The sequence below is a fragment of the Syngnathoides biaculeatus genome, chromosome 17, assembly GCF_019802595.1.
Source record: "Syngnathoides biaculeatus isolate LvHL_M chromosome 17, ASM1980259v1, whole genome shotgun sequence".
NCBI classification, from domain to species: domain Eukaryota; kingdom Metazoa; phylum Chordata; class Actinopteri; order Syngnathiformes; family Syngnathidae; genus Syngnathoides; species Syngnathoides biaculeatus.
Window position 1 is genome coordinate 823,617 of NC_084656.1, and position 18,693 is coordinate 842,309.

Below are 18,693 nucleotides of genomic sequence, written 5' to 3' on the forward strand. Positions count from 1 at the left end.
TTCTCTGCCAATTCTTGACAATCATGTCTTGCTCCATCTTCCGGAAATGGCTACATTTACTGGATTAAGAGTTTTGCGTCTTTCTATTGGGATAGAAATGTCATGTTTAGCAGAATGTGGAACAAAAGAGTTAGTGCACTTATTTCTATGAAGTTAAAAAGTCACCTTTGAAATCGATCATGTGATGAAAAAATCTCATCACAATTTGCCAAAACCAAGACCGTGGTTGTCACAAATGCTTGCTTTATGTTGCAAAATGCTTTTTTCGCTTCGGCCCCCCATTTCAACAATGATGTCATTTTTAAGTCTTCCTCATTGCATCATTTTATGTAATGGAGTTGTTAATTTGTCTGATTTGGTACCCAAATTCAGCATTAATTTGTCAGTCCCAAAAATGACATAATTTTTTAATTTGTTTGTTGCTTTAGATCTTGTAAAATGTTTAACCTGCTCTTTGCAAATTTTGAGTTTCTTTTAGCTTTGTGCCCGTCCTTACTTATATCTATTACGGTGAATATTATCGCATCTGGTCTGAGGAAATTAAAGTGTCATGGTCAGGCACACTAGGTAGGCTTATTTTGTATGTCCTGAGGTGCAGTCGACACATTCCCCTGAAAGTTTTGTCCAAGTCCAGTTGGTCATTATAATGTGATGTGTCATAATGAGAAAGGGGCAGTTGGGAGTAGAGAGGAGCATGCAGCTACCTCTCTGTTCTTAATTTTCAACTTTCATTTGTTGTCATGATGCCAGTCCTGTCTCGTCATCATCTTTTCTATGAAACATTTAATTTTCTTTCTCTCAACTTTCTCTCTTCTCTAATGCTATTTTCATTTAATATTCAGTGTTTTTTCTTATCTTATCTTTCATAAATTTTTCCCACATATTTCCAATCTTTACACTGCAGTGTGGCCCTAGGTTTCTCCTTACAATATTTTCCCCATTTTAGTCAATTTGGACCAGTCCACAACTCCTACGGAGTTCAAAGTGGCTTTGTTCAGGGAGTTCTTAGTGGATTTGTTCTGTAACTCTTTCAAGTGGAGAATTGTTACCTTTATTTTACTTTATTTACTTTTTTTTATTTATTTACTTTATTTTCCACAGTGGCGTGTTAAATTACAACTGAGACTATACCTAGTGGTATTCTCCTTTCACACAATTTTCTCTTGCACACGCAGGTTAGGGGTGTTTATGGAATTTATTGTGAAGCTAGTGAGCAGGTTGGATAGGATTAGAAATGACCTCATTAGAGGGACAGCCAAAGTTGGATGTTTTGGAGACAAGATTCGAGTGAGCAGACTTCGATGGTTTGTTCAGATGTGAGAGAGCGAGTATATTGGTGGAAGGGTGCTGAGGATGGAGCTGCCAGGCAAAAGAGCGAGAGGAAGACCAAAGAGAAGGTTTATGGATGTGGTGAGGGAAGACATGAGGGCAGTTGGGGTTAGAGAGGAAGATGCAGGAGATAGGCCTAGATGGAAAAAGATGACATGCTGTGGCGACCCCTAACGGGACAAGCTGAAAGGAAAAGAAGAAGATTGTGAAGCTATTTACACACCTAACTTAAGTGCGCTACAGGGCTCCGTCACCCTAGGGGTACTTGGGGAATTTGGTGCGAAGCTATTTACACAGGGAATTTAAGTGCGGTGATACAGCTGCAAATAAGTACTTGAACACCTGAGAAAACAAATGCTAATATTTGATACACTAGCCTTTGTTTGCAATTACAGAGGTCAAATGTTTCCTGTAGTTGTTCACCATGTTTGCACACACTGCAGGAGGGATTTTGGCCCACTCCTCCACACAGATCTTCTCTAGATCAGACAGGTTTCTGGGCTGTCGCTGAGAAACACAGTTTCAGCTTCCTCCAAAGATTTTCTCTTGAGTTTAGGTCTGGAGACTGGCTAGGCCACGCCAGAATCTTGATCTGCTTCTTACGGAGCCATCCTTGGTTTTCCAGGCTGTGTGCCATGGGTCATTGTCATGTTGAAAGACCCATCCACGACCAATCTTCAATGCTCTGAAAGAGGGAAAGAGGTTGTTCCCCAAAATCACACAATACATTGCCGTGGTCATCCTCTCCTTAATACAGTGCAGTCATCCTGTCCCATGTGCAGGAAAACCACCCCAAAAGCATGATGCTATCACTCACATGCTTCAGAGTAGGAATGGTGTTCTTGGGATGGAACTCATTATTCGTCGTCCTCCAAACACAGTTAGTGGAATTATGACTAAAAAGTACCATTTTGGTCTCATCTGACCACAAAACTTTCTCCTATGTCTCCTCTGTATCATCCAAATGGGCAATGGCAAATTTAAGATGACCTTGACATGTGCTGGTTTAAGCAGGGTAATCTTCCGTGCCATGCATGCTTTCAAACCATGACGTCTTAGTGTATTACCAGCAGTCACCTTGGAAACGGTGGTCCCAGCTCTTTTCAGGTCATTGACCTAGTCCTGTCGTGTAGTCCTGGGATGATTCCTCATCTTTCTCAGGACCATTGACACCCCACGCGGTGATATCTTGCATAGAGTTCCACTCTGATTGAGATTGACCGTCATGTTTAGCTTCTTCCATTTACTAATGATTGCTCCAACAGTGGACCTTTTTTCACCAAGCTGCTTGGCAATTTCTCCGTAGCCCTTTCTTGCCTTGTGGAGTTGTACAATTTTGTCTCTGGTATCTTTGGACAGCTCTTTGGTCTTGCCCATGTTACAAGTTTGAGTCTTACTGAATATATGGGGTGTATAGACGTCTTCATGCAGCTAACGACCTCACACAGGTGCATCTGATTCAGGATAATACATGGAGTGGAGGTGGACTTTTAAAGGGGGACTAATAGGTCTTTGAGGGTCAGAATTCTAGATGATAGATAGGTGTTCAAATACTTATTTGCAGCTGTATCACACAAATAAATCATTTTAAAAAAATAATACATTGTGTTTTCTGGATTTTTCTTTTTAGATTGTCTCTCTAACAGTGGACATGCACCTACGATGAACGATGTAGTGAGTCAAGTTTTTAAATAGTTGTTAATGGCATTGAAACTTTACAGTAGCTATGAGTAAATATGACAAAATCAAATTAATTATTGGTAAGCCTTTACGCACACAGAATAACTGGAGCAAGCTTGTTCATCCTAGTGTATGTGTTGATGAGTTTTACCTGTACTCTCATTATAACCTTCTGGCTATGCTCGCCTCATATGTTATTGCTGGTAAATTGCTCAAATAATTTCAGGCATCCGTGTATTTTGTTTTAAGTGTATGCAATGTTTGTTTCATTTTGCTTACCTGATGAAATGTTTGTTGACTGGTGACCACCAAAAACAAAAATAATGTATTCTAATACTGTGTCATTTCTGTGTTTGCAGCAGAAGCAACACTGTGAAGACTCACAAATACTTCCTGGCCTTAAGGTTCCTAACACGTACATCAATCTGTGGAATAAAGAACTGCATCAAACTGAAATTTTCTCTTGGGAAACTTCTACATGGAAGAAAACCCAATCTGCTCAACTTTTTCCACATACAATTTCCCACAACAGTTATAGTTCAGGCCTTGAACCACAACACTCATCCAACCCAGACAATATTCCCATACCTCGTCCTCACGGAAGGAAAAGTGCTGAGGTTGCAACTCTATTAGCACCATTTATTGGTAAGTCTCAAACTAAATCATCTAATGAGGAAAGCACAAAAGCACGAGGCCAAGAATTTCAGAAAGGCCTTAGCAACGTTCCAGAGGATCACATGGATTTGATAAGCCTTCTGGACCCCCTTAATAAATCACCACTGATCAGTTCAACATCAACAAAGGATGAAAAGAATACCGATGTGTTTTCAGGATCTCTCAAAACAACAACCCCTAAACCTGACCCAATGACCCAGCATCCCCTTCAGCCGTATCATCATATGTCACCTACTGTCTCTACTCAGTCTGTCTGGCATCCCCTTCCTCAAATGGAATATTTGTCAGGAGCGAGAAGACCACCGTTAGCGCAGTCTACGAAACACCAATTGAGGCTTACCTACACGATCCAACCCAGCCACGACCTTTTCCTTCACTCTCAGAAGAACAGCAGTTGCCTGCCAGTGCTACTCCTTTTCCCAGTTATTATCTGAGTAAGCCTTCCTCTCAGTCATCAACCAGCAGTCATGCACTTACAGGAATAAGAGACTCAATGCTTGTCCCAAGTATTGCACCCAACACACTCATGAGGCCACTTCAAATGGAAGAAGGAAACCAGAAAACTCAGGATCTTTTTGGTGACCTAACAATGATTGCACCAACTATACCCCTCCAAAAGAGCATGGATCCGCTTCAGAAGAGATGGGAAACATTTGACTGAAACCTTGCCATGGACTTGTTCCTCTTTGACATAGCCAAATGTTTTCATGATTGCATGAGAAACCTCTTTGGGAGAATTTCAAATCACATTATGCTGTCTTGAGAAGACGTACATTAGTTTCTTGCACAAAACCTAAACTACAATTAATTATATTGTTTATATGAAATGTTACATAGCAGATTAATACCACATACAGCAAAATTTGAAATGTTTCTCTGACTTGTAAACTAAAATCCGTTTAGAAAATCATTCAAATTTGGTTTGGATTAGTTTCATTTGGTTTCTGTCACCTTACATTGACACAAGTATTTGGTGATTGTAAAGCAATCAAATCAAGATTTCTCCACTCATGACAACTTCTTTGTCATTTTTAAAGAATGTCAGTTAAAAGTCAATAACCTGTGAATGTATTTTGTAATTTTTTCAGGTTGTACAGAGCCTTCAAATGTGACATGTAAGAGGAAAAAAATAAAGGTGAAAACAAAAATAAACAAAAAAATCTCTTGCAAGATTTCTTCCAGGCGGTATGGTGACTCTCTTGTTCTCACATCTTTCTCTTTGTTCTGAGGACCCGGGTTCAAATCCACCCTCCACTTGTGTGGAGTTTGCTTTTTGTCCTGATGGCTGTGTGAATTTTTTTATTTTACTTTAGCGCATGTGCAAACAAGACAGTCTAGGAAAACACGCTGCAGTGAGTTCCCCCCCTATTTTAAGCTCTCGCTTAAGAAATATTAGCAAACATGAGTATGGATGCTGCAGTAAAGAAGACAATAACGTATCATTCGTACGGAATGTTAGGCGGACTTTTTTTTCACAATGTCATTTTGGAAGTGCGTTTGCCTCATCTGCCAGTGTAGTGAAATGTAGAATGGCATCTTCAAACTGTTACAACGCTGACATTACGCCGAAAAGCAAGCTGAGAATGACAAAAAGTGAACGAACTACAATCCCAAATGGCCGCACAGCAGAACGCTGCCATTGTAGCGCCGGAGAAAAGGAGTCGGAGGCGGAGTGTCGGACACAGGAACAGAACTTGCTTTATTGTTCGACATCACCAAACTACTCGCATAACGGCGGGAACTCTGTTAACCTTTCCTCCGGAAGCGCAACAACAAAAACAGTCCGTGCGAAACCCCGCACCCCAACTCGAGGTCCCGCGGGTGAATTATGTAAACACCACACAAGCCCCCCCAGAATTCACCCATAGTCAAAATCCTTGTGCCGTGGAGGGATAATGACCCGACCCCGGCGAGTGTGCACTGTAGGGGCCGATGGGGGCGGGGCCGCACTGTCCACCATGGTGAGCAAGTAGGTGAATCCGTGCGAGGGAGGAAGTGGACCTACCAAGTCAAAGTTGACGTGGTCAAACCTCCTCTCGGGGACAGCAAAGGGCTCCAAGAGGGCTTTTGTGTGGCGATGCACCTTAGCCCGCCTTGACACGGCCCACTTTCTCCTCTGCCACGACTAAACATGGGGTCGAGCACCACATTGAGACCAAGGGCCCCCCGATCCACGCGAGGGCCCGACGGCTTGATCCCGAGAAGCTAGCAGTCGCTAAGTCCGAGTTTGCCAACATGGAGCGTCTGGGCATCGTCCGCCGCTCGGATAGCCCGTGGGCCTCGCCACTACACATCGTCCCTAAACCGAGTGGTGGGTGGCGACCGTGTGGTGACTACCGCCGCCTTAACGACGCCACTACGCCCGACCGCTACCCTGTTCAACACATTCAGGACTTCTCAGCCCACCTGGCAGGCAAAATCTTGTTCTCCAAGGTCGACCTGGTGCGCGGGTATCACCAGGTTCCCGTGCACCCCTCTGACGTTCCCAAGACAGCTGTAATCACGTCGGGGTCACCAGTGTAGCGCCGGAGAAAAGGAGTCGGAGGCGGAGTGTCGGACACAGGAACAGAACTTGCTTTATTGTTCGACATCACCAAACTACTCGCATAACGGCGGGAACTCTGTTAACCTTTCCTCCGGAAGTGCAACAACAAAAACAGTCCGTGCGGAACCCCGCACCCCAACTCGAGGTCCCACGGGTGAATTATGTAGACACCACACCATCATCGTTTCCAGGTTGGTCACATCAAACATAAAAGAAGCATAGGTGACTTGTTGTTCCGATCTTTTAAAAATAAGGCGTAAATATTATCTTCAATAAAATCAATGCAGCTATAAAGGAGTACAGTTACAAGACGCTGTGAACCATGTGTGGAAGGACATCGGAGATTGTGAGTGTTTCTCACCGCTGTTGGACGAATCCACTGACGTGAGTGACACAGCACAGGTGTGCATTTTCATTCATATGGTGTTTAGCGATAATCAACGTGAACTCAGATAGTTACAAAAAATGTTTAAAGTTAATTATGTTGCGTAATATTGGCTCATGTGGTTATGCAAGGCACACAGACATACATTTACACACAAAGAATTATCAATATGCTTCAAAATAAATGTTTTGCATTTTTGTCGTGGGTAGATCTTTGTGACTTGGTCATTCTATTTCATCATCGGTCATTCTAAAAAAAAAAAAAACAAAGTCGTCACCCCCACCTCACACCCTCGTCGATCACGAGAGGTTGGAAGCTTGGGAAGTAGCTCTTTTGGTAAAAAAAAAAGTCTGGGCACCCCTTAGCTAAAGGAGCTAGGGGCGATGCAACACATAGCAATGCAGGAGCAGTTTGCAGCGTAGAGGAGGAGGCAGCCACTATTCCATCAGCCAGATTAAAAGAAGTGTTGACGAAATTGTATGACATTTCCGAATTTATTCAAAAGAATCATCGGGAAAATATGTCATGAAACTAATCAGGCTATCACTTACTTTGATTCCGTTTGCCTTACACATTTCCCCAAGATTATTAAGTCATCAAAGGCAAACATCCTTGGATTGGTACTTTAGGAAACTTTTAAAGTTAATGTTAATGTTTGTTTTCAATTCATAGTTTCTGGAATATATTAATTTTAGTGGAATTAAGTGGTGTGCGTGCCTCCTCCATTGTCCCCCACGATGCCTTTTTGCTTGTCATGCACCCTTCTCTTCGCATCGTTACTCAACACCAAATGTAAATTAACCTAATTTTTTATTATCCTTTACATCATGTACACTTTGGTTATTTTTGGTAGCCCAGGAGCGGTGTCAGGGGACTTGGAACAGATTAGGCTATTTACATATAAAATGCATTTCTACTTATGAAAGAATCAAATTACAAAATGACTTCTATAACAGATTTATTTCGTAAGTAGAGGTAACACTGTAGGCCGTAGACGTCAATTAGTATAAACGTTTATGTAACCTGTTACTGGCCGGCAATCAGTTCAGGCTGTGCCTCTCCCACAGTCAGCTGGGATAGGCTCCTGCATAGCACCAACCCTAGTGAGGTTAAGGAGTATACAAAATGGATGGATGAAGGTCTGCTCACCCTTTTTTCCATATTTTGGGGTTCTTGGTCAACTCCCAGGCAAACAACTCGACTCGTTTAATGGTTGATTGAGATTATAATCATGATTTTATTTTCAGTAGCACAGTAGCACAATGGATTGACTGGCAAACAGTTCATGGTATACCCTGCCTCCTGCCCGATGACAGCTGTTATTGGCTGCAGAACTCCCTGACCCTCGTGAGGATAAGCTGTACACAAAATGGATGGACATTGAATTTCCATAGCCACTTTTGCTACATGCCATTCTCGAACGAGCTAACTTTGGAGTTTTCCAAGGAGACCTTCAACATAGCCCGATCCTTTAGGTACACTGAAGAATGATGATGTCATTGTTTTAGCCGTCACTGTACACTGATATGTTTTCTTTCACTTCATTCAGTTACAGTGGGACCTCAATCAAGTTTTTTTTGTAGGTTTGCGGCTATGGTGACGGTCACGATGTGATGGGCAGATTTCCAAGAAACTAGCGGGGGAGGCCGCCAGAACGGCCACCTGGATTACCAACATGGGCAATGAACAAGCACAGATGCTCATGTCCATTTTCACTGTCTCTGAGAACGAAAAGCTGTCGGGCATGGTGAACAGACTGATGTGGCGGTACAGAGAGGCGGGACAGGCAGGGGTGGGTAGAAGGGGGGGTCCGGAGGAGGGCACGCCCCCCCTGAAACCCGGTCTGAAGGCCAACCAGGCCACCAAACGCGAGGCGCCCGGGTGCACAGGTCAGGAGGACGACCCGGACGCCAAGCACCAGGATCCCCACGGGGCGATTGGGGCGGACAACCTCGGTGAGGAACCAAACGGCAAAGCAGGAACCAGACCGAGGCAGGCAACTGCTCCGGACGAGAACCTCCCACGCCGTGGCTGCGAGACGACCAGGGATCGGTCGCCACCGAGGCTTGGTCAGGAGGCAGCCGTGGATTGGTCATCAACGAGGCCAGGTCATGAAGCGGCTGAGAGCCATCAGGAGTGAAGAGGATGATGGAGAGAAGGACCAGAGCCATTACCGCCACCATCACAGCCATCCCGAAGTCTCTCCAGCTCCAGGATGGCTCATCAGAACTCCCCAGCTCCTGTCGCCGTCGAGACAAGGGCGTGGGACGGCCGCGGACCGGTCGCCGCTGGTACTCCTGGACAGGAACATGAGGCGGCTGGGGTACCGTCGCCACCCCATGGACAGGAACGTGAGAAGGCGGCAGCGACATCACGACCTTCTCCTGGACGGGAACGTGAGAAGGCAGCGGCGCCATTGCCACCTCCTGGACGGCAATGTGAGGCGGCTTGGGAACCATCGCCACCTCCTGGACAGGAACGTGAGAAGGCGGCATCACCACCTCTTCCTCCAGGACGGAAACGTGAGGCGGCTGGGGAACCGTCGCCACCTCCTGGACAGGAATGTGAGAAGGCGGCATCACCACCTTCTCCTGGACGGGAACGTGAGGCGGCTGGGGAACCGTCGCCACCTCCTCCTGGACAGGAACGTGAGAAGGCGGCGTCAGTGCCACCTCCTCTTGGACAGCAACGTGAGGCGGCATCGGGTCGGTCCCCACTGCCACGTGGGCTTGCAGTGCATTCGTTGAAATAGCAACGTGGGCGTGCCGCAGTGGCGGATCCGTTTCCATGGCAACGTGAACGAGAGTCGGCAGAAAGTCAGTCGAAACTGACACGTGGGCGTGTCTCGGGAGCGGGTCAGTTCCAACTGCCGCGTGAGCATGAGTCCGTAACGAGTCCGTCGAAACTGGCATGTGGCTGTGTCTCGGGAGCGGGTCAGTTCCAACTGCTGCGTGAGCTCTGCTTGGAGCAGCCAAAACCTCGACGTGGGAATGACGAGGAGGCGGATCCGTTTCCACAGCTACGTGCGCTTGGCGAGGTGGCGGGTCCGTTCCCACTGCAACGTGCACTTGGCGAGGTGGCGGGTCCGTTCCCACTGCAGCGTGAATCTGCGTCAGCAGCGAGTCCGTCGCCGTTGCGACGTCAGCGTAGCTCGGCTGGTTCGCCGGTCCTTGCTGGACCTGGGCCATCAGAGCCGCCAATTCGGCGCTCTGCCGCTCTATCTGCGCCCGCATTTTGCGGTAGAATGCATCGCGATTTGGCGGCTCCTCCTCGCTCTGGGCTGGAAGCTTCGCCACCAGCTGCGGGTCTGGGAGGACGGTGTCTTAGTCGCCGCCCAGCGGGAGGCACAAGGGAGCGCATGGACGGGCGTCTGCTCTGGCCGCCACGCGGAGGTCCCGGGTAGATGGCCAAGTGGGTTCCCACAAACGGGCTAGTGTACTCGGACCTACCGGGCGAAGACGCTCAGGTGCTGGAAACGCGGGGAGGTGAAACAAACTGACTGGGATGAAATACCGGGCAAAGAGATTCATAATCAAAATCATCGGAGTCGTACTCAGGCAGCCGGTCATACAAATGAAGGTCCTCCTCATATTCCGAAAAGTCAGAGTCTAGAAGAATATGAGGAGCCGGACGGGTCGTAGTTGGGGCGTATTCATACCTCGCTGGCGGAGCATAAGACACGGAAGCGGAGGACGTCAAGGAACCTACCCGGATTGGACAGGCTTGGCAGACGGTCAACCTTGCGTCGGTCAAAATTTAACCCTAACCCTAACAAAACTGAGACAATTGGGTTTGGCAATAAAGAAAAGAGAATTGCTGTTCGTAAACACCTGAACACTCTATCTTTAAAAACCAAATTCGAAACCTTGGTGTTCTTGTTGATAACGACCTGACTTTCAACAATCATATCAAATCAATCACAAAAACGGCCTTCTACTATCTGAAAAACATATCTAGAGTCAAGTCTTGTATGTGTCAAACAGACCAGGAAAAGCTCATCCATGTTTTTATCTCAAGTACACTTGACTACTGTCATCGTCTTCTGACTGGACTCCCCAAAAAGAGTATTAAACAGCTGCACCTCATTCAAAATGCTCCAGCTCGCATTCTGACCAAAACAAAACCATCAGAGCATATAACTTCAGTCCGAAAGTCCTTGCACTGGCTTCCAGTCAGCTTTAGAATAGAGTTTAAAGTTCTGCTATTGGTCTATAAATCACTAAATGATTTAGGTCCTGAATACATGAAAAAAATGCTTACGGAATACAAACCCAACAGAGCTCTGAGATCGACAGACTGGTCAAATATTGGAGCGCAGAGTCCAAAACAAAGATGGTAAAGCAGCATTTAGCTATAATGCTGCACACAAATGGGATAAGTTGCCAACAGAGGTGAGATCAGTCAATCCTTTTAAATCCAGGTTGAAAACTCTTTTTTTTCTCATGCTTTTTAGAATGTATCTACTTTTTGATCATATTACTTGCACTGTATGCGGTTTTGTCTTTTTTTTAAATATTTTGTTTGTCATTTTTATTCTTTTTATCGCGTTCTAAATGTTTTATCTCTCTGTTTTCAAATGCCTTTAATCATGTAAAGCACCTTGAGTTACCTCGTGTATGAAATGCGCTATACAAATAAATTTGATTTGCTTTCCTTTGCTTTAAACTCAAATGCCATACAAAAAGAGTCTGTATACTACGGAGGGAGTTGAAATATTTTATCCGAAAAAGCGTGAGCTTTTTTTTTTTTTTTTTTTTTTTTTTTTTTTTTTTTTTTTTTACACAAATCGGAAACAACTGGTTGTTATTGATGGAGCATGGAGCTAACGGTAAATTATAGTTGCATCACGTGCATGGGGCCTCGGCTACTACTACGTGTCATTCCAGCAGAAATCCCAACACAGTGTACCCAAGAGGTAATGACTAAAACAACAACTAAAACAACTCCTTACACCTCTTGTCAGAGATGGAATAGTGTTTATGCAACAACTAAATGCATGCAGTAAATGATAAAATTATGTTTTCTACAAATGTTGCATTGGCTAAATTCTCCTGTGGTTGCTTTACAGGGACAGGTGTCAAGGCGGGAAGTCTCAACAAAACATGGTGTCATGATATCCATTAGCAAACTGCCCAACTGCTCCCATGCAGCGATGTGTGGTGGTGGTGTGTTGGTCAAAAGTTGTATGACACACTGATAAATGCACCAGGAACGTGTGCACGGGTATCACTGCTCTTATCTGTGACTGTTTCCATCCACAGCAGAGGATATACTATTGGCTGCATCCATCTTTGGACCTCCCCTCGGTTTCTTCCAAAGATGAAGGTCCTCTTGGAAAGATGGAGATCCAGCATACATTGATGCAATCGGCATCCTATGAGGCGTACCAGATGAGTTTTAGTTGGTTAACCGGATTGCTGCAGGATGGGAATTCATCTTGTTATGGATAACCCGGATAAAAACGTCGACAGAATGAACTACATACATTATAATGTGCAGAAACTAGGTAACTATACAGAAGCAAGCTTTATTGTCATAAGGGAACAACGAGCTGAAACGTCACTCATGGCGTTCCAGAACCGCATAGCAGTCGATATGCTCCTGGCCGAGAAGGGTGGTGTCTGCTCAATGTTTGGTGACCAGTGTTGTTTATTCCAAATATCACAGCGCCTGATGGGTCACTCACAAGGGCCATTCAAGGCCTCCGCATCCTGAACCTCAAGATGAATGAGCACTCTGGTGTGAACACATCAGCCTGGTCTGAGTGGTGGAAAAAAAAAAAGTTTGGCAAAACTAAAAACTTGGTTTTCCCTGCCCTATTTTCTATAGCTGTGTTTCCAGCTATTCGTACATTGTGTGGATGTTGTTGTATTCCCTGCATAAGGGCATCACTTAATCGACTTATAAGCACTGCTATTGCCCCGACAAATTCAAAATTGGCAGAAATATATCCAGTATTGGCACGACAGGGTAATGACACTGATATTGTTGACCACGATGATGATGTCATGACTTCTCTTCCAGACCTGTTCTCTGATCTAGAAGATTACAAATGATTAGTGCTATATTTTCCTCCGAGTGTAACTTTGTTTATTTTCATAAATATTATTCTGTAGAATAAAGCCAAAAGGGTGATCTCTTAGATGATTTGTGGATTTGAGCAAATGTAGGATAAACAGGAGGATAATGTAGAAATAATTGTAAATATAATTAAGTAATTCCTTCTGCCTGCAATGAAGAAATGCTTTGCTCTGCTCCAATTCAGTAACTGTTTCTGCCTGCAATGAAGAAATGCTTTGCTCTGCTCCAATTCAGTTACTCTTCCTACCTCCAATGAATAATGCTTTGCTCTGGTCTAGAAAACGTGGTAGCAAATGTAGGATAAACAGTGGGGGAAATATAGGAATAATTGTGAATATAATTATCATACATCTGCTTCCAATAAAGAAATGCTTTGCTCTGCTCTAGATAATGTGGCAGTCGCCTAGCAGGAGATAGCGAGAACAAAAACATCTAATCATCAGATCTGTTAGAACCAGGAGCATCTGCTGCCTGTTAAAGAAATGATGACCACACGTACTCAGCAATCTTCCACACTCATAAACAAACAAGTACACTTTGTTTCCAACTATGTTTTGCTTGCCATCTCCTTTTTGTAACATCCATGTAAATAAGGGGCGTCTTGAAACTAAATAAATAGAGGTGCTGATGAGAGGATAATCAGAGAGTGCAGTGGAAAATTCTGCAAGACAGTTCCTTTCCTCTCTCGTTGCGAGACGTGAACTGGTGTCTTTGCTTTCTTTTTGTTCAGTTTAATGAATGTCTAATTGGTAAACCTGACAGACATAGTTCAAATTACACTCAAATAAGAAGAGTAAGGCGGCACGGTGGATCAGCTGGTAAAGCGTTGGCCTCACAGTTTTGAGGTCCCCGGTTCAATCCCGGCCCCGCCTGTGTGGAGTTTGCATGTTCTCCCTGTGCCTGCATGGGTTTTCTCCAGGCACTCCGGTTTCCTCCCACATTACAAAAACATGCAACATTAATTGGACACTCTAAACTGCCCCTGGGTGTTATTGTGAGTGCAGCTGTTTGTCTCTATGTGCCCTGCGATTGGCTGGCAACCAGTTCTGGGTATACCTCACCTCCTGCCCGATGTCAGCTGGGATACGCTGAAGCACTCCCTCGTGAGGATAAGTGGCTAAGAAAATGGATGGATGAATTAGAAGAGTAAAACAAAATGAGGATGAGCCTTCTAAGGAAGACAGAGTGGGAATGACGAATGTATTCAAGGTTCACAGCGGCCAGAAGGAAAATGAAGATGCAAATGGGCCATTTCAACAGCAGTTAAAGAATCCTCTCCATGCAGGTTCTGTCACGACCCATCGGAACGGGAGGAGGACCCATATGCAGGACTCGGAAGAAGCAAGGTAGTTCGTGGAGAAACGTTTATTATTCAGTGGTCGCGGATCGGGCAGGCAGTCAGTCGGGTGCAACAGCGGTAGTTGGGATATCGGGCGAAGAGAGCAGGTGAGCGGGCAGGCAGGAGTCGGTACACGGGAGAACGATCAAAACAGTCAGATGTGTCAAAGGAGTCAGGCTTACGGGGTTGGTCGGAGAACAGGCGAAGGTCGGTACACACGGGTTGTCGATCAGGGATACGGGAGTACTCGAACGGGACATGAACCTCAACGATCTGGCCCGGACCAGTCATCATCGGGGTCATATAAATACACAAGATTATCAGACCGCATGAGGCGCAGGTGTGCGCCTCCCAATCAGCGCAACCGCGCGGGCACCCGCACAGCCCGGGCTGGAGCGGCCGGATCATGACAGGTTCAAAAGATGCAATTGGCAGCTAGGTCAACAAACATTACATTGGCCTGTTGACAGGCACCATGGAGGAGTATATACATCTCCCCCTCCATGCTGAAAAAAAAACTAAAGATAAAAACAGAGTTCTACAGAGACCTTTTATCAAGATGAAGGACAGGAGGTTTTCTAACAAGGTGCATTCTCAGCAAAAATTAGACTTAAAGCTCACTGAAGATGAGGAAGATTTGTTGAAGGAAGTGCCAGAGAACTTGTGCTCTAAAGGACTGACAGATGTTGAGTTAATAAAAGGAACCTTGGTAAAATGGAAAACGGAATACAGATCATGTGTGAGACTATATCCATTGAAACAGGACCCATACGAAACCAGTAATTAAAGACTTGATTGCTGCTGGAGTAAAAGTAGAATTTGATTACTCTCCATGCAACAATCCAGTATAACAAGTAAAGAAAGTGCCACCATCTGTAGGATGGTGCATGACGCACGATTTATAAGCAGTAAATAATCCAGTCATTCGAAGAGTTCCATGTGTGCCTCACCCTTACACTTTGTTGACTGTACTCAGGCCAGATGTTACAGTCTTTGCTGTAGTAGATGTCGGCAATGCATTCTTCTCTATACCCATAGACAAGGATAGTCAGTTTTGGTTTGCATTTACGTTTGGAGGACAAAGATACACTTTTGCCAGATTGCCACAAAACTACTGTGAAAGTCCAACTATTTATTCCCGAGTCATGAGTGCTAGTATAGCTAAATTTTAACCACCATGAGGACGTTAAATTTAAACTTTATGAAGATAATGGATTGCTGGCATCTCCAAAAAGATACAGTAACATGATTAAAACATCTGGTTGCAGAAGGGCACGAAGTAAGTGAAAATAAAGTACAAATGTATAAACAAGTCAAAATATTTAGGACATAACCCCAGCGCAGGAGGGAGAACTGTAGTAGAGGATAGAAAAACTGCTGTTCGTCAACCTCCGAAAACTCAAAAACAACAAGAACCAAAAAAAAAACCCCGATCATTTTCAGGCCTCACAAATTATTACCGAAACTGGGTTACAAATTATGCAGAAATCATTGCACCCCTGAGTAAATAATGTATGAGGAAGACCTCAAAATCATCCTGAAAGGAGGACTTTGTCCAAAATGTCTATGTACAATAATCACTCCAATGTGAAGTAATATAAATAATTACATTTATTTTGGACATTAATTGAAAAATAATTTTAAATGAACATTTTTTAAATTTACGCAATATTTGGACATGTGCCAGCTTTCACAACCAACACTGAGCGGGAATCAAACACCAAAGGCAGGCATGTGTACCACTACACCATCAGTGATTCCTATTATTATTATTACTATTAATAATAATAATGATGATTTTGTTTTGTTCGTTTGTAGTTATTTTTCACAAAAATCGGCCACAAAATGCCAGATAGCGGACATTCTCTGTTCGGTAAAACCATATCCACAAGCAACGGGGTCAGAACAGGAAGCACTGTAGATGTGGCAAATGCTGACTGGCTGTCAGTTTTCCAGCCAGGGTGAAGACTATTTTACTTTTATTGCACTTTCATTATTTGCTTAAATATGACCTTATACATTTAATCAACGGATAAAGTGTTGTCCATTTGATAATCAGACAAGGATTTGTTGTGGAGCCGGTGGTTGTCCTTGATCTTTGTACGCAGAAAACTGGCTGGCGCCATACTCCTATCCCAGGTGTTGCCGTGGAGACGAACGACACCAGATAAGAGCGGAAAGTTACCATCCCATCCCAGCCCAGGACCAGACTTCCGGGGGGGTTAGCCACTTCCACCATGGACCCATACATATAAAAACCTTGTGTTACTGGGCAGCTTTTGTCTTCTTCTTTGGCTATCCTGCTAGAAGACACACGTCTCGTGTGCGGTAGATGCCAAGATAAGACCCAGACGTCTGTACTGCACGTTCATTTGTAATAAATCAATTTTCTGTTAACTTTTTCTAATCATTGGTCATATCTTCCTCGATTCGTGAACACGCGTCAAGGGTATCAAGCCAACCTTTTTTTCATTTATTTATATATTTTCTGGGGTGTGGCAGTTCGGCGTATGTACATGCCTTCTCAGGGAATGGCGACCTTTTCAATATGGCCGCTACATACTCACGTCAGTTTTCTCTATTTCATTGGCCTTGTCGCAAACAGAGGAGCTAGGATTGTAAAATTTGCAAATACTGGAGTGCAATGACATGAGTCCCTGGGGTTCCGTATTATAGTATGAGAAGCGCTATTTTCTAAACTGAAGAGCGAGGAAAGCGAAAAGTACAAAGAAGGAAATTAGATGCTCACAGTTATTCTTACTTCCAAACTGAAAGTGGCAGTCGTGTGCCAAACAGCGAGATGTAAGATGGTGAAAAGAAGACGACGTAAGCAGTATTGTCGTTGTTATTTCTCTGTGTAATATCTAACATATCAGACTCTGTTTGATTCTATTTGCAATACTCATCATTTTTATTGGGTTGCTGGAACAGTGAGGCGTAATCAAACCAGGTAACTATCATCAGCTATATTTCCTTATTTATCGTTGCTTTTTTTCACTTTGTTAATCTCAGTAGTTGTCACAATGTAGATGCCGATTGGCATGATAAATTTTGACACAACGCTCAGTACAAGGTCGAATCGCAAAATGAAGTTAAACCTCCACCATTGGCAGTATCATTTTCTCGATGTTTCCATAATTTGAAGAGCCAAAATTGTATTTCAGCTTTTCACAAACGTAGAATGTTCACTCAAGTTTTTTTTGTTGTTGTTGTTTAAAGTCGTTATTGCTTCACAAAAGCGATTTCCAAACCAGCAACCGATAAATTCGGACTTTTTAAAATCTCATTTATTTTCTATGGCAGGCCCACACATCCGCCACTTAATTATGGCATCGGTTGCGGAAGAGGAACGTTTCGTTATTTCTGCGCACGCTTATGAATGAACGAGTGACAATACAGCAATGTATAAATTGAACAAGTGATGATGCAGCTTTAAAACGTTTATTCGTTAATAACTCAGCAGAACTTTATTTTTAGTAATGATAGTTGCTTGGAAACCTTCACAGTGGCTGAAATCAGCATTTATTACGTCACTATTTTTCTCACTAAATATTGTTCCAAAAGTGCTATTGACGTTGTGGTCTACATAATTCACCCGCGGGACCTCGAGTTCGGTTGTGGGGTTTTGCACGGACTGTTTTGTTTGTTACACTTCCGGTTTTTGAGGAAGTAGACAGTTCCCGCCGTAATACGTTAGTCTGTTGATGTCTGCCATTGCTGCTCCTGTTTTCGACACTCCGCCTCCGACCCCTTTTCTTCTGCGCTACACTGGTGACTCCGACGTCAGTCCCGGCGTCTCCGAGACTGAACCGAACATGGCAACCGCCATCTTCAAATTGCCGGAGTTTTGCCACGTTGTCTCAGCTCTTGGGAGCTCAACGGCGGCCAGAGGGGTGAGTATCATCACATCTCTCCCGGCCCGAGATAAATACGTTGGGCTCGAGGCTCACCTCCTCAACGTTTTTGAGCTTTTACGGCCAGAGCGTGCCCGACGTCTTTTGGCTATTAATGGACTGGGGGACAGCAAACCTTCCAAACTCATGGAAATGATGCTAAACCTGCTGGGCGCGGAGGAGCCCAACTTCACTTTCATGGAACTATTTCCCAGACACATGCCGCCGCATGTTCAGAGAGCGCTCGCAAACAGTACTATCACTGAGCCCCATGCCCTGGCTGAGGAGGCCGACTGTTTCTTCCTGGCCACCCAGCGGTTCTCACCTGATGTGCTGGCCCTGGTGCTCAGTTACTCACCCCCGGACGCGGGGGCGCCATTCAGCAGGGGCCCCATCACCATTGATGGCCTCGCTGGCACAGGCTTGTGCTACTTCCACGCCCGTTTTGGCACGAAAGCGAAGAGGTGCCGCACCCCTTGCAACTATGACGCGGCAGGAAACGCCAAAGTCCACGCTCTGTAGCGACCGTGGGCGTGAAGAACCGGCTAGTATTTGTCAAGGACACCCTTTCCAGGCGCAAATTCCTTTACAACACCGGCGCCCAGAGGAGCATCCTGACTGCCACTGCGGAAGACCCCGCTGGCGGGACTCAGGGGCCACCCCTACTGTCCGCTAATAACTCCCCTATCCACTCTTATGGCATAAAGACTGTGAACTTGTGTTTTGGCGGTCAGCGCTTCACATGGGTCTTTGTCACTGCCGATGT

The 18,693-nt window shown here is 44.8% G+C and overlaps 2 protein-coding genes across 14 annotated transcripts in view; both read left to right on the forward strand.

Annotated features, from left to right (window-relative positions):
- Nucleotides 1-4,838, forward strand: part of LOC133515260 (DENN domain-containing protein 1A-like) — a 186,180-nt gene extending 181,342 nt beyond the window's left edge. The window contains 2 exon segments of the mRNA XM_061847627.1: nt 3,369-3,990; nt 3,993-4,838. Coding sequence (XP_061703611.1) covers nt 3,369-3,990; nt 3,993-4,345 — 975 coding nt within the window. The 3' untranslated portion in view covers nt 4,346-4,838.
- Nucleotides 4,839-5,450: 612 nt separating this feature from the next.
- Nucleotides 5,451-18,693, forward strand: part of mapkap1 (MAPK associated protein 1) — a 101,320-nt gene continuing 88,077 nt past the window's right edge. For 2 of the 13 annotated variants that reach the window (XM_061847634.1, XM_061847637.1), the window contains exons 1-3: nt 5,451-6,420; nt 6,517-6,613; nt 11,683-16,984. Coding sequence is in view for 1 of the 13 variants with exons in the window: in XM_061847630.1 (XP_061703614.1) it covers nt 16,776-16,860 (85 nt within the window). In the remaining 12 variants the exon portion in view is untranslated. Of the gene's footprint in view, nt 6,421-6,516; nt 6,614-11,682; nt 16,985-17,067; nt 17,928-18,693 lie in introns of those variants that run through there. The other 11 variants (XM_061847638.1, XM_061847630.1, XM_061847632.1 and 8 more) reach the window with 8 other exon arrangements.